Here is a 12,810-nt window from a genome sequence, read left to right as displayed (position 1 = left end):
TGATCCATATAACAAAAAACAAACAAAAAAAACAAAAACAACACTCTATCCTCACACCAGGTGCGTCAACCAGAATGATGCAACTCTCGCTGAAGGTGACGTAGATTTTAGAGACCACGTCCGTGCCCTTTTGGCTAATAAGGCTCAAAGGACTGTTCACATCAGCTGCAAAGTTCAGGCCTGTTTCCCTCTGTGACACTGATGAAATGTCACCAAAGAGACACCCGCCTGCAAGTTCATATAAAGCTTATTTTAATTAAACTGGCTTTGAAAAGTTTAGTTTTTTTTTTTACCAAAATACACTGTGTCTCTGTGGGATGATCATCATCTTTATCTCTGCTGGCATTACCAGCTGTTACCAATGTAAAGATAGCATCATGTTTGCAGTATATGTCCCAGTCTAATCTTCTACGGGGATGGCACTTGGACAAATGAGTGTCTGGACTCCAGTCAGTGGACATCCTGCTTTTAATGTCTTCCTGTGTGAGATAAAGAGAGGCTGCAAGCGTCCTGTAGAGCAGACAGATATGAGATGAGCAAATCAGATACAGCATCATTATTTCATGGCTGGAGAGTTGTTAAACCCTGGGATCCTTGTGAAAAAAAGTCCTTCACAGTGATTGCACAGTACAGTGCTGTTTGTACTGTGGGTTAATGTTTCCTATACATACAATGTAAAATCTACATAAAGAACTGATGTTGAATAATACTGATGTAAGCTCTGTGTGCTCTCCTTGGGCGGACTCTGGCATGGCTATTATCTCTATGGGACTCCTTTCAAAAGGAGATAATTGCTCTTTCCGCCAGTGGAGAAACTCAAGACTTGTCTGCATGGTACATTGTTAACGTCTGCTCGGCAATAGTTATTTGTGATCAATAAAGCGGGATAAGGTCTCTGGAAGAAACTTGGTGTTGATATAGCCATATGTTCTTTATGGAATGGAGGCAATAAATGTGGATTTAAATGACAGATCTCAGGCTCTTTATGGCCCTGGTTAATGCATGAATGGGTCCCACAAATTAGAATGTAGTCCTGAAATGGATGGAAGCTTCATGCAGGATATGAAACTGAAATAACTTGCAGTACGGACCTATACAGGAGTCAGCCTTTTTCTGGTTGTTCTGCTGTGAACCCAATTAGCATGACACTGAGCAAAAAAAACCAGCAGATGCCACAGAGAACCTAAGCGAGGCTCCATGAGCCAGGCCTCTGCGTTGCTACACTTACACAGATCATCTCTACTGTCTCTGTGTGGTGGACTTAGTTAATGACGAAAGCTTGCTGGATCACTCAGTGACTAAGTGTGCTTGATAAAGGTCAGCGCTGCCACCAGCTAATGCTTCATCGCTCAGAGTAATACTTTAGCCGAGCGTATTGTGAATAGACTGCACATGAACGCTTCACAGGGCAAAATAATCAAGAGTAGAGTATGGAAAGCACAGCTGTTTCAGCTGTTCTGCTCTGCGGTAGACACAACACACACACACGCTGACACTTGTGTATCCCAAATCTCTCCAAACACAGGATCAGTTATTAACAGAGAGTAAGTCTGAGAAAGTGTGCAGCATAAATACTTCCCAAAATGGATAATAAAGAGGGAAGGAAAGCAATGACAACTGAAAACTAACACATTTACTCTGAATAATACTATGTATCTACGTTTTTCTCCCCACAACAAAAAGTTACATTTCCTTTTCAACATTCTTACTCCTACCTTGGTGCTGAAATCCTGAAAAATAGAATACATAAATAAGGCTGTAAAGTCCATCACCAGTGTATGTGCTCTGGAGGTGTTGACGTCACACTTGTGTAAATTGATATTAGATCCCAATTGGCAGTTGGGATGTCACAAAATCCTGCATAGTCAAATTTAAAGTGAACACTGAGAAACCTTTCCTCTTCAGCAGAGACATGTAAAAACAGCCTTCTGGTGTCAAACTGCACAAACATCATGTATCGTGATGTATCAGCAAGCAAAACACATTGTGAGTGGAAAAGGAAAAAGGGGCCTCAACAGATCACTATGGATGTGTAAGATGTATGGAGTTGATGGAGGATGATCATGTGTCCTCTGTGCGTCCGTTCCTCTGAGCAGTAGCACCCTCCCTCCCTTCCTCCGCTCCGCGCGCACTCCGGAGTTGAGGATGAAGACGCAGAACATCAGGACCCTCTCTCTCATCCTCTCCATTGTTTTCTACCTGCTCATAGGAGCCGCCGTCTTTGACGCACTGGAGTCGGACAGCGAGAGTTCAAGGGAAAGGGCGCTGGAGCAGAAGCTGAACGAGCTGAAGAACAAGTACGACTTCACCGAAGATGACTACAGAGAGATTGAGCGCGTGGTCCTCCAGGCGGAGCCGCACCGCGCCGGGAGGCAGTGGAAGTTCGCCGGCTCGTTTTATTTCGCCATCACTGTTATCACCACAATTGGCAAGTAGGCTACATTTAATGATGTCTCCATACCCGCTTCTTATGTGAAAAACACAGGGCAAGCAGCATTCTGTGTCACTGTGTGTGTGTGTATGTGTTTCGGCGTTCTTTACAGTTTAAAACGGGAGCCAGTCCTGTGATAGGGCCCCAAGCTTTGGGGGGACACTTCTCAGAGGAACAGGTGAAACTTTACAGGGCTGCGGTGCAGCGTGAGGTGTAGCAAGAAAATGATTATTGTGTGTGATTTTGAAAATGGGAAGGGAATTTTGCCATTGTCATTGAACAATCTCAAATTGATTAGCGCATTGTAAACAATAAACGCCAACTTTGTAACTGGCATTGTGACATCTACAATCACTTTAAGGGATATTCCACCAAAAACCTTCATCATATATTTTGATATGCAGCTTTATTCCCTGCAGGGTTGGCAGTTGGCCATAAAACAAACTGTTGTAGTCAACAAGGATTCGCAGTGGTTACGTACAGTAACCCTACTAGATTGGTAGCGTTCTCCAGTCTTGGGGTCTGGGTAATAAGCGAGCTACAATTTTGTGTTTGAATCATCTTATGTAATCAACACCATAATGGCAAGACAGTGTAAACCCAACTTCACTCTCTCTGGGTTCACAGCAGACGCCCCACTCAACTGTTGCACATGTTTCTCTGAGTCCAGGCTCGTAAGTGGATGGGACCTTTTTGCAGTTTTTCCCTCATTTTGTATTTAATTATGAGGTTCAAATTCTTCATTTGTTGAAGTGATTAATTAACCACTAATTTGTGCTGTATTAGTGTACTTGTAACCACTGTGTTTGTGCTGAAATTGCTTTTCTGTCCAAACACACGCAAGCCTCAAACATTTGTTATGAGTGCATAAAGTTACTTGTGTGGATTATTAATAAATAAGACATTAGATTGTTACATGTCCTGTGCCAGTTAATACATTCACAAAAGTGCTGCTTTTAATTAGATTAGGGCTTTGGCTTGGTTTAGATACTTTTTTTTATTTGAGGGGGATTTGAATTATTGGCCGTTGGTATGGTAAACTCTTTAAAGTAGGCTACAGTAGTAGTTGGTAAAGTAATTAATATAAGGCCAAAATGTTACAATGTTAGGTTAGAGTTACAATGATTCCTCATGGTGACCAGCTTTCACGTGAAAATGGGTAAAAAATTATCAAAACAAGAAACGTTTTTCACTTCTTACATTTCTCACATCTTTTCATCCTTATGGTGCAAAATACACTTTTTCCATCTTAAATTTCCTCCAAAACCCTTTCAAACCTGAGAGCTATTATGTGCGTACTGTATTGTTGCAATACAATTGAGCTAATCAAACTATTTCACTTTCCATTTAACAAAATTGCCCCACACACAAAACAGGATGTGATCTGATTTGGATCACAAATAAATGCTGATCAGATCGATCACTAACTGAACGGCAAATTAGTGTGATAATGCACTAAACGCGGTGATAAAACATGCTAGAAAAATAACAGAGCAAATTTTAGTAGGACGGAAGTATAAAGTACTGAACCTTTACGGTGGGAGAGGTTACACCATTTGTTCATTTTTATAAGTTCATGTTGTTTGGTAACTTTAAATCCAGCATCCCTGCTCAACTTCAACCTGAACAGAGGTTGGATTAGCCAAAATAAGGGAAAACACCTCTGGGTGTATGCAGAGCTTTAAATAATAGGAAGCTGGACTTTCATTGTTTGGTTTGACAACTTTTAAACACATATTTGCTCTCTGTTTGTAGGATATTTACCCACCTCACATTTTCTTTAAAGCTGCATTAATAAACTTTTTGGCTAGCAGGGTTCAGACAATATCAAACAAAGAGGCACATGTTGAGCTTTATCACCAGCTAGATATAGATTCACAGTAGATACCAGCCCTGGAAATGCCTGCCCTCTGGGGTCAATACATATGTACAAATATATATATATATATATATAAAAAGTATATATATATATATATAATATATATATATATAACAAGAGAGGAGAGGAGGCAGCAAAATTTGGATAACAATTTCAATGATTTTGTCACAATGAGCAGTTTGACTTAAACAGAGGCATGGAATGAAATGATCTGTCAAAATATTGATTCATAGGTTTAACCATGTGTTTGAGACCTAATTCAAACTCAGAACCAGAGACTTTAGACTTGACTTCTGCAGTGGGTGCTAGTGAGCATTAAGCATTAGTAATCTTGATGACTGTAAATCTTTCTAGACATTATACTGGACATTATGTGACCTGAATATACTGTGACTTTGTAGGTTATGGCCACGCTGCTCCACGCACTGATGCTGGCAAGGCCTTCTGTATGTTTTACGCTGTCTTGGGCATTCCTCTGACACTGGTCATGTTCCAGAGCCTGGGCGAGAGGATCAACACTTTTGTCCGCTACCTCCTGCGCAGAGCCAAGCTGGGTCTGGGTTTCCGGAAGACGGAGGTGTCCATGGGGAACATGGTCCTGGTGGGTCTGCTGTCGTGCACAAGCACCCTGTGTATCGGAGCTGCAGCTTTCTCCCATTTTGAGGAGTGGACCTTCTTTAATGCCTACTATTACTGCTTCATCACACTCACCACCATTGGATTTGGGGATTTTGTGGCTCTGCAGAAGACAGACGCTTTGCAAAAACGCCCCCCCTACGTGGCATTTAGCTTCATGTACATTTTGGTTGGGCTGACAGTCATCGGGGCTTTTCTTAACCTGGTGGTCCTAAGGTTTCTCACTGTCAGCACTGAGGAGCCTGACAGGAGGCCTGAGGCCAGGGTAGAGGATCTGGGAACGCAGCCTAAGGACACGCAGGGGGATAGGGAGGTGTCGGAGGCTGAAGCAGAAACTGCTGAAGTTAGCTTTAAAGACCGCGAAGATGGACACAGCAGCCTGTGCAACCTGAGCCTTCCCATGGAGGGGGGCACCAGCTGTATGGATCTCCTCCCCTCTCCTGTAGAGGAGCGCAGACTTGTTTTATCTGAGCACTCAAAGCTTTCCGAACCCAGCAGACTAAAGGCCTTGTTTTCCTGCATGTGTTGTAGCCTGGACATTTACAACAGCTCCTCTCCTCCTCTTTGTGACCATGCGGGCGGCCACAACAACCCCGTCTTTTACAACTCCATCTCCTACAGGGTGGACCAGGCCTCGTGCAGCTCCTGCTCCGCGTCGTCACAGGCCTCCCCGAGCAGCATAGCTCTCTGTCTGGGCAAGAACAATCCTTACATCAGGAGGAAGTCGTTATAACTCTCTGCACCTTTGACCTAGTGGCCTTTGTTTTGGACTTTTTGTACACACCACAGAACCCTCTGATTTTCCTCTTGGTGGAAAGAATTGCTCAGTGCTTTCATAGTCATGAATGTAGCAATACTTGCTACTGGATACAAATGTAGCATATCATAAACATCCTTTACAGTTGTATATGTATTTTTCTACAATAAATATTACCGCTAAAGAGAATTATGTTTAAAATATTAATACTAATTAAAGTATGTGATATCTATAAACCCATGTTATTCCCCATTACTGTCCCAATATACTGCATGTACTGCATGTAATATAAAAGGCATTGACAGGAAGTAAGTGAAAAATGTGCAGCTTTAGGGAATCTACTTTGAAAGCTTTGCAAGCTACTTACTACTTCACACTGGAAGAAGTTGAACTATACGGCAAAGAAATCTAGTTGGGTTAAGTAAAGCTACTTAGAAGTAGTTCAAACTACTTTGTAAAAAAGAAATCAAATTTGAAAATTTACCAGAAAATTATAATAAAATATAAAACAAAATCACATGCCAGCAAAAAAGTTATACTCGTAACATTAAGTAAAACTCGTAGTAAACGTAATACAACTCTTTTTCTGCCACATGACATGGTTTTGTCATTGATTACATGCCAGTTTACAACACAGTAATACAACAGAGCCCTTATTTATTGATATTGATTGATTTCAATATCAATCGATCCAACTCCAAAGATTCTTTTATAGCCTATCTTAAAATAATGTTACCAAAATTGTTTCAGTGGTGTATTAACTCGTTCGAATGAGACATTAGAATTACGGTAATGGTAACAGTAATGAACAATTCCGCTTCCGACCTGTAGGGGGACCGAAGACAAAAAGTGATTTGGTGCCTACTGTAAAGGTGCTGGTTGACAATTAGCTAATGCTAATGCTTGGCTTATAACGTTAGGTAATTCATGGTGGGTAACATCAGATTACAACATTGTTCAACATGCTCAGTTCTTTTTAGTATGATTATTATACAACTGTGGGACCCACAAATTCATCAGTAACGTTAACTGTATAGACAACTAATCTAATGGTAATTTAGCTAGCCTAGCACACCCCTGTCTGTCTGCCTCACTCTCCCAGCGCTGCAGGGCTTTAGTCGGGATAAGAGCTGGAGTTGGAAGGGGTGTGTTGGCGATTCTGCCTTCTTACTCCACGACACAGGTTTGTGGATTCGAGTGTCGCAATTTCAGTTTCATATTGCATGTCGTCACAGCCCTACTGAGACCTAAACCTGTCCTTAACAGAAATGTCTGTCTGATGAACGCATTGCCTCGGCATGTCCTCACAGCGATGAAAAGGAGTTAAATTACAGTAGAGAAGCAATGGTAATATAAAAATAAAAACATTCCTTTTAATATATTTGTAGTTTTGTAGTTAACTACACAAAAAATGGCAACACATTTTTCACTAGGACTACTTAAATGACTCACTGTGGGTCACTGTGACTTTCAGTTATTTCCAGTCAGTAATTATCAGTGTCTTCTAATAGGAAAGTACACTCCAAGGCTCTGGCTGGTTCCCTTGGTAACGTTTCCAGCCTCATTGCTTAGTGCAGTGGAAAACTGGAGACAGACACGTACAGTGCAGTGAGTGGTTATTGTCTGAAGGCAGCGTCTAGTCCAAACCGCAACTTCTCTGTGATGAATGAGTGTGTCAACAAATAATGGAAAGTGAGCAGTTGCACTAAAAGTAGCAAATTAGAAATGTCTCCAAATGAGTGTTTAATTGCCTTCTCAAAGATGTGTTGTTAAATCACAAATTATTTAAATTAGATGTACGTACTTACCATGAGACAAGAAAAATACTTTTTTAAACATTTGAAATAAAAACATTTATATTTGATTAACGTAGAGAATAAGACATTTGATAAAATATACTTATAGGGCTACACATTTTTTTTTTTTTTACACATTTAAGTTAGTTTACAGATCACAGGGAGTGAACGTAACGGTCACAGTTTGAAACATGTTGTGAAACGGTCAGTTCTGTTAGATTAAGGCAACCAAACTACTTAGTTAAATTTAGAAAAAGATTGCGGGTTGAAATCAGCACATTTGATACTTCACTTCTGGATATGCACGTGATGCAGTTCCATTTGTTCCGCAAAGTTAAAACCAAGTCTCCTGGGTAAAATTCCTGTTTGTTTGGCCCACCACCCCACCATACTTCCTTACCCCCAAATTCCACAGGATGCGGAACGACTGCGGATCGACTCCGTGCTCCGCCGTCCGTCAACACCCACCAGGTCCGGATTTGTTGCGGAACGGCTGCGGCCATGACTGACAGCTGAAGTCTCGAGGACCCACGAGATCTCGCAAATTTATGTAGAATAGAACCACAAACACAACAACAGTTTGTTTCCGTCCAGAAGAGTAGAGAGGAAACAACTCTGTGCTGTGTTTTAAAGGTGTAGTGCAGGATGACGGAGCTGGGACGGAGCTGGGACGGAGCCGTTCCGCAGTCCATGGAAATACACACATTGAGTTTAATGGAAACCTAATGACTCCGACGCCGTTCCAGAGCGGATCCGCAGCCGTAACGCATCCTGTGGAAATTGGGGGTAATGCAGACTCTGGCGCTCTAATACTCCCTGCTTTGCTGCCTGCGGCCGCTAAAGGGCAACACCACCTAACAAATGAATTGTAATTGCTGATTGTACAAATTACCTATTTTTTCGGGGGAGGAAATCGGGAAGCTTGGTACTTAAATTTTGTGAGTTACCAGACTTTCTTGAATTGTTGGAGTGACCCTTTGAATCTCGGATTTCACTTGCAGTTCAGTGTTTAATCTGGCACAAGACGTATAAAGTATGAGGAGTATGTTGTTCATAGTTTTATCTCAGATCTGTGAAACACATTTAAACAGGTTCTGTCGTCATCTGTCTTTGCAGCCTCACATTTCTTCTCATTTGTACTTTAATCAGTAGGGTGACACAGTGTTGAGAGCAGCCGTTTTCAAATTCTTGTCCTCAATTATGATTATGGCAAACAAATCATCAACCAATTTACACCTCACATTTGATGTTGAAAAACTGTGAAGAAGAACCAGCGGTTTAGGGACTGTACATTAACCAGGGGAGCCATGGTCATGCATTGGAAACATCTGCCCTGATGAACACCCATGACAAAAACACTAAATCTCCAGGAGTGCTGCTCTGTAGCTGATTTTAAAGGTCAGAAAAGGTTGCCCACTGCCAGCTCCCCTAGATGGCTTCATTTGCAATTATTATCTCCTCTTGTTAATATTTCAGTTATTTATATTTGACCTGTCCTCTGACCTCCATGTGGAGGGTCAATTTAAAGATCACTCAGTTTTGCATTATAAAATATTATTAACAGGACTTGCATTGAATTTCCCCTTATTTAATTTCTGACACTAGGGAGCAGTATTGGTTCACATAAACATCAGGATGACTTCTGCAACAAGGCCTGTTTGCTTTAATCTTTGTGTGGCAATTTTGAAATTTGAATTTATGGAACTTCAAGGCAAGGCAAGGCAAGGCAAGGCAGCTTTATTGTATAGCACATTTCAGCAAAAAAGGCAATTCAAAGTGCTTACACAAATCAGTTAAACAGATAAAAACACAAGTAAAAACAGTTAAAATCACAAGCATTAAAAACCGGGTTTAAAAACCCTGAATAGACAGTTAAAAACAAAAAGAAAATAAAACACAAGAATAAAATTTACAGTGCAGCATAAAAATTTAAAGAAATGATTTCATTTAAGAAAGGCAGCATCAAATAGAAAGGTCTTCAGCCTTTGTTTTAAAAAGAACTGGAGTACAGGGATCACGGTTTTGGGGTTTTCCCAAATATGGGGAGCATAGAAAAGAAAGCTGCTTCCCCGTTTAGTTCTGACTCGGGGGAAAAAAGCGCCCGCCCCCGGCCCTGAGAGGTCTGGGTGTCTGTGATAGCAGATCCAATATTTTTGGCCCAAAAAGAATGATTAAAATGAAAAGGTATTTTAAAATAATTCTTGAGAAAAAGGGAACCCAGGTAAAGATTAGAATGGGGGGGGTTTCCAGTTTTTGGTCTAGTGGGACTCGGCGCAGCTTTTCAAATCCTGCGCTGTCGATTGATTTTTTAGGGGACCTGTAAAGACCCCGTTACAGAGTAAGTCTACTGAAGATAAAGGCAGGACAAGTTTTTCCAAATCCGTTGACAATAGCCTTCCCCCTTTTGAATTTTCTAAGGTGATAGTAGGCTACTTTGTAATTGTTTAAGGGCTGTAAAGTTCGGGTTGGCCATGATCACCAAGATTCTGGCTTTGCGGTTTTTTTTTAAATTTTTGTTAAAGCGACGCAGTTTTTAACTTTCCCCTTTTGCTCCAAAAACAAACCACCTCGTTTTTTCTTTTAATAGAAAGTCTGGCACATCCGGTTTAATTTTTCGATGCATTTAGCCTTTTGTTTTGGATACCCCCTGGCGATAAGGTTATGAAATTTTGTGTGCGTCGCTAACAGGAATTTATTTGTTTTTCAATTACCCAGTGGAAGCTGTAGATTTTAAACAAAGGGGCCCCCAAATGGGCCTTGGGGAACCCGACGTATATTTGTAGCTCAGATGAAATTCCCTTTATAGCCAAAGTAACCCCATTCTTTGGGAATTAAAAACCATTTATACTGAGCCGAAAGGCCAACGCAGTTTTCCAAATCGGTCTAGTAGTTGTCATGGTCGCCCGTGTAAAATGCGCACGGGGGGGAAAGAAATACAAGTTTGAAATTTTGCCATTTTTTTTTAAGGGGGTTTTCTAAAGTTTTGCAAGAGCCTTTTCAGTGCGGGGTGGGGGAAAACCCCACTAAGGGTATAAAAAACTGTTGCTTAGGACAAGAAAGGGTTTTGAGTTGGTGAAAGATATTTTTTAAATTTTTTATTTAAAAAAGGGAAAGGGTTGATTTTTCCCTATATTTGCTCATAGGACTTGCTGGGTGTTTTTTTTTAAGGTGGTTTTGTTACTGCCTTTTTCAGGGCTGGGGAAAATACAAAAGAAGAGATGTGACAATCTGTAAAATCGAAGCAAAAATTTGGAAAAACATTTTGAAAAGCCCCGTTGGTAAACCCAAAAGGGCAACAGGCGGGTTTCAGATTTTTAATAAGCCCTCCGGGTTTGTTTTTGATCGTGTGAATTTTTATTTTGGGAAAATTTTTTTGCTTGAACACTGTGAAAAACCATACCCTGGACTTGTTTGGAGGAAATGCTGTTTGTCAAATTTTTAAATTTTTGTTTTTGAAGAAGGAGGCAAGTCATTGGGGCCTTGGTAGATAAAAGTTCAGATGTACTGGTATGGGGGTTTTGTAACCTATCAACAGTAGCAAACAAGCAGGGGGAATTATTAGGGTTCTAGAGAAAATATCAGGAAAAAGGACCTTTTGCATCCTCAGTCCAAATAAAAAGCGAATTCTTTTTTAAAGGAGTTATAGGGCCGGGAGATTTGTTTTCCCACTTCGTTCGTTTTTCCTCACCCTTTTTTCGTTTCCCCAGTAACTTTTCCCCATGGAGTTTTCTTACCAATACAACTTTGCCCTTGGGGACAATGGGATCAAAAAATTTTGTAATTACAGTTAAAATTTATCAAAAGCTCAGATGTAGCCAGAGAGGGCGGGTGGGAGGGAAAAGCGTAAAAATGGTCACTGGTTTTTCATATATCCGTTTTATTTTTGTTTGGCCCTTTTTGGGCACAGAGAAGGGCCCGTAAAAAAAACACGGAATGATCTAGAGGAAACGTCTCCCAAAACCTTAAAAAGTTCAGCCCTTGGGACAATCAAGCCGGGGGGCCCCCTTTTGGGGGGGCCCCGTCACAGCGAGTCGTCCAATTTTCAAAAACACAAACAAGTTTTTTGTCCCCCCTGTCCGGGGGCGTAAACAAAATTTTTAAAATCACCCAATGATTACCCATCAAAGTTATGAGATAATGACGCATTCCCGTGAATCACAAAAAGGGTTGCAAAATTTAGGGGGCCCTGTAGATATTTAGAAACATCGCTTGGGGGAAAGATCTTTTTGAAGAGAACTTTCAAAAAAAAACAAAATTTCCTAACATTTTCGTACGTGGAAGAGCATAAACAAAAGGCGACTCCCTCCTTTTTTTTTCACCTTTTCCCTCAAAAAAGAATTGGGGGCGACTCGGAAGAACAGCAGCGTGATTTGGTCTAACCGGGTTTTAGTTAAAACATAAAACTAATTGGCTAGTAATAAAAATCTGATTAAAAGATTTTTCCCGCCAAAAACCTGATTTTTAAAGGGGTGTTTGTGGTTTCATTTTTGGACGGCTGTAGGCGGGAAGGGGTGCTAAATTTGCTAAGTTTTCGTTAGGCTTTTCCCCTCTTTCCATTCTTCAAACAGAAATTTGGGGAAAAATTGAACCCAGGGCCCGGGTTCTTGAAAAAAAGTCATTAGTCATACCGCGCCGGCCCGGGGACAATAATGGTTTCCAATTTGACACAATCCTAATTGGGGGGAAGGGGTTTCTGCATCCCGGTAGTGGGTTGGGGTTTTTCTTTTGCCCGGGGGGTTTAAACCCGGGGGAGGAAGGGGGGCATAATTTGGGGGGGGGGGGGGGGAACACATAAAAAAACCTAAAAAAAGGTCTAAGGGAAAAAGGGTGGGAGGGGGGAAAGTGGGGGTTTGTCTCGTTCGGCCCCCGGAATTTGAAGGGGGGTGTCTGGACCGGAGTTGGGGTTTCTTTTTTTTTGCCCTTTGGCAGGGACAAATTTTGCCGCGGGGAGTGGGTAAAAAGCACCCTTTTTTTGCCCCTTGTTTGGCCGTCGAAAAGAAAGAATGGAACGAGAACCAAGAGGGGGTAAGTTTAAAGCCTTTTTTTCCCCCGGGGGTTTGAATCTTCCCCTTTAGAGTTGGCCCCGAAAATTGGTTAATGTCCCAAAAATTCCCAAATCCCGAATTAAAGGCTTTTCAAATCATTTTAAAGCAAAAAATTTTTTTTCCCCAGTTGGGCTGAATTTTTTTTGGGAACCAAACCCCCTTTTGGGCTTAGGTTTTTTAAAGGGGTTAAATCCAGCAAGCCCCCAATCAGGGGGTTTCCTTGTTAGTTTTTTTTTTAATGTTCATCCAACCCCGTTTTGGTAGAA

General features: G+C 41.3%; 1 protein-coding gene and 1 long non-coding RNA gene across 2 annotated transcripts in view; one reads left to right on the top strand and one right to left on the bottom strand.

The window, feature by feature from the left end:
- LOC116688570 (uncharacterized) overlaps positions 1-12,810 on the bottom strand; it is an 81,459-nt gene that overhangs the window by 33,577 nt on the left and 35,072 nt on the right. The window lies entirely within an intron of this gene.
- On the top strand, positions 2,121-6,003 carry LOC116688568 (potassium channel subfamily K member 15). Its single transcript, XM_032514704.1, has 2 exons — positions 2,121-2,428; positions 4,712-6,003. The coding sequence occupies exons 1-2, from the start codon at positions 2,146-2,148 to the stop codon at positions 5,677-5,679; spliced, it is 1,251 nt and encodes a 416-aa protein (XP_032370595.1). The 5' UTR covers positions 2,121-2,145; the 3' UTR covers positions 5,680-6,003.

The sequence above is a fragment of the Etheostoma spectabile genome, chromosome 4, assembly GCF_008692095.1.
Source record: "Etheostoma spectabile isolate EspeVRDwgs_2016 chromosome 4, UIUC_Espe_1.0, whole genome shotgun sequence".
Lineage (NCBI taxonomy): Eukaryota > Metazoa > Chordata > Actinopteri > Perciformes > Percidae > Etheostoma > Etheostoma spectabile.
The sequence above is the reverse complement of the archived record's forward strand: the minus strand, read 5'-3'. Positions and strand labels throughout refer to the sequence as shown.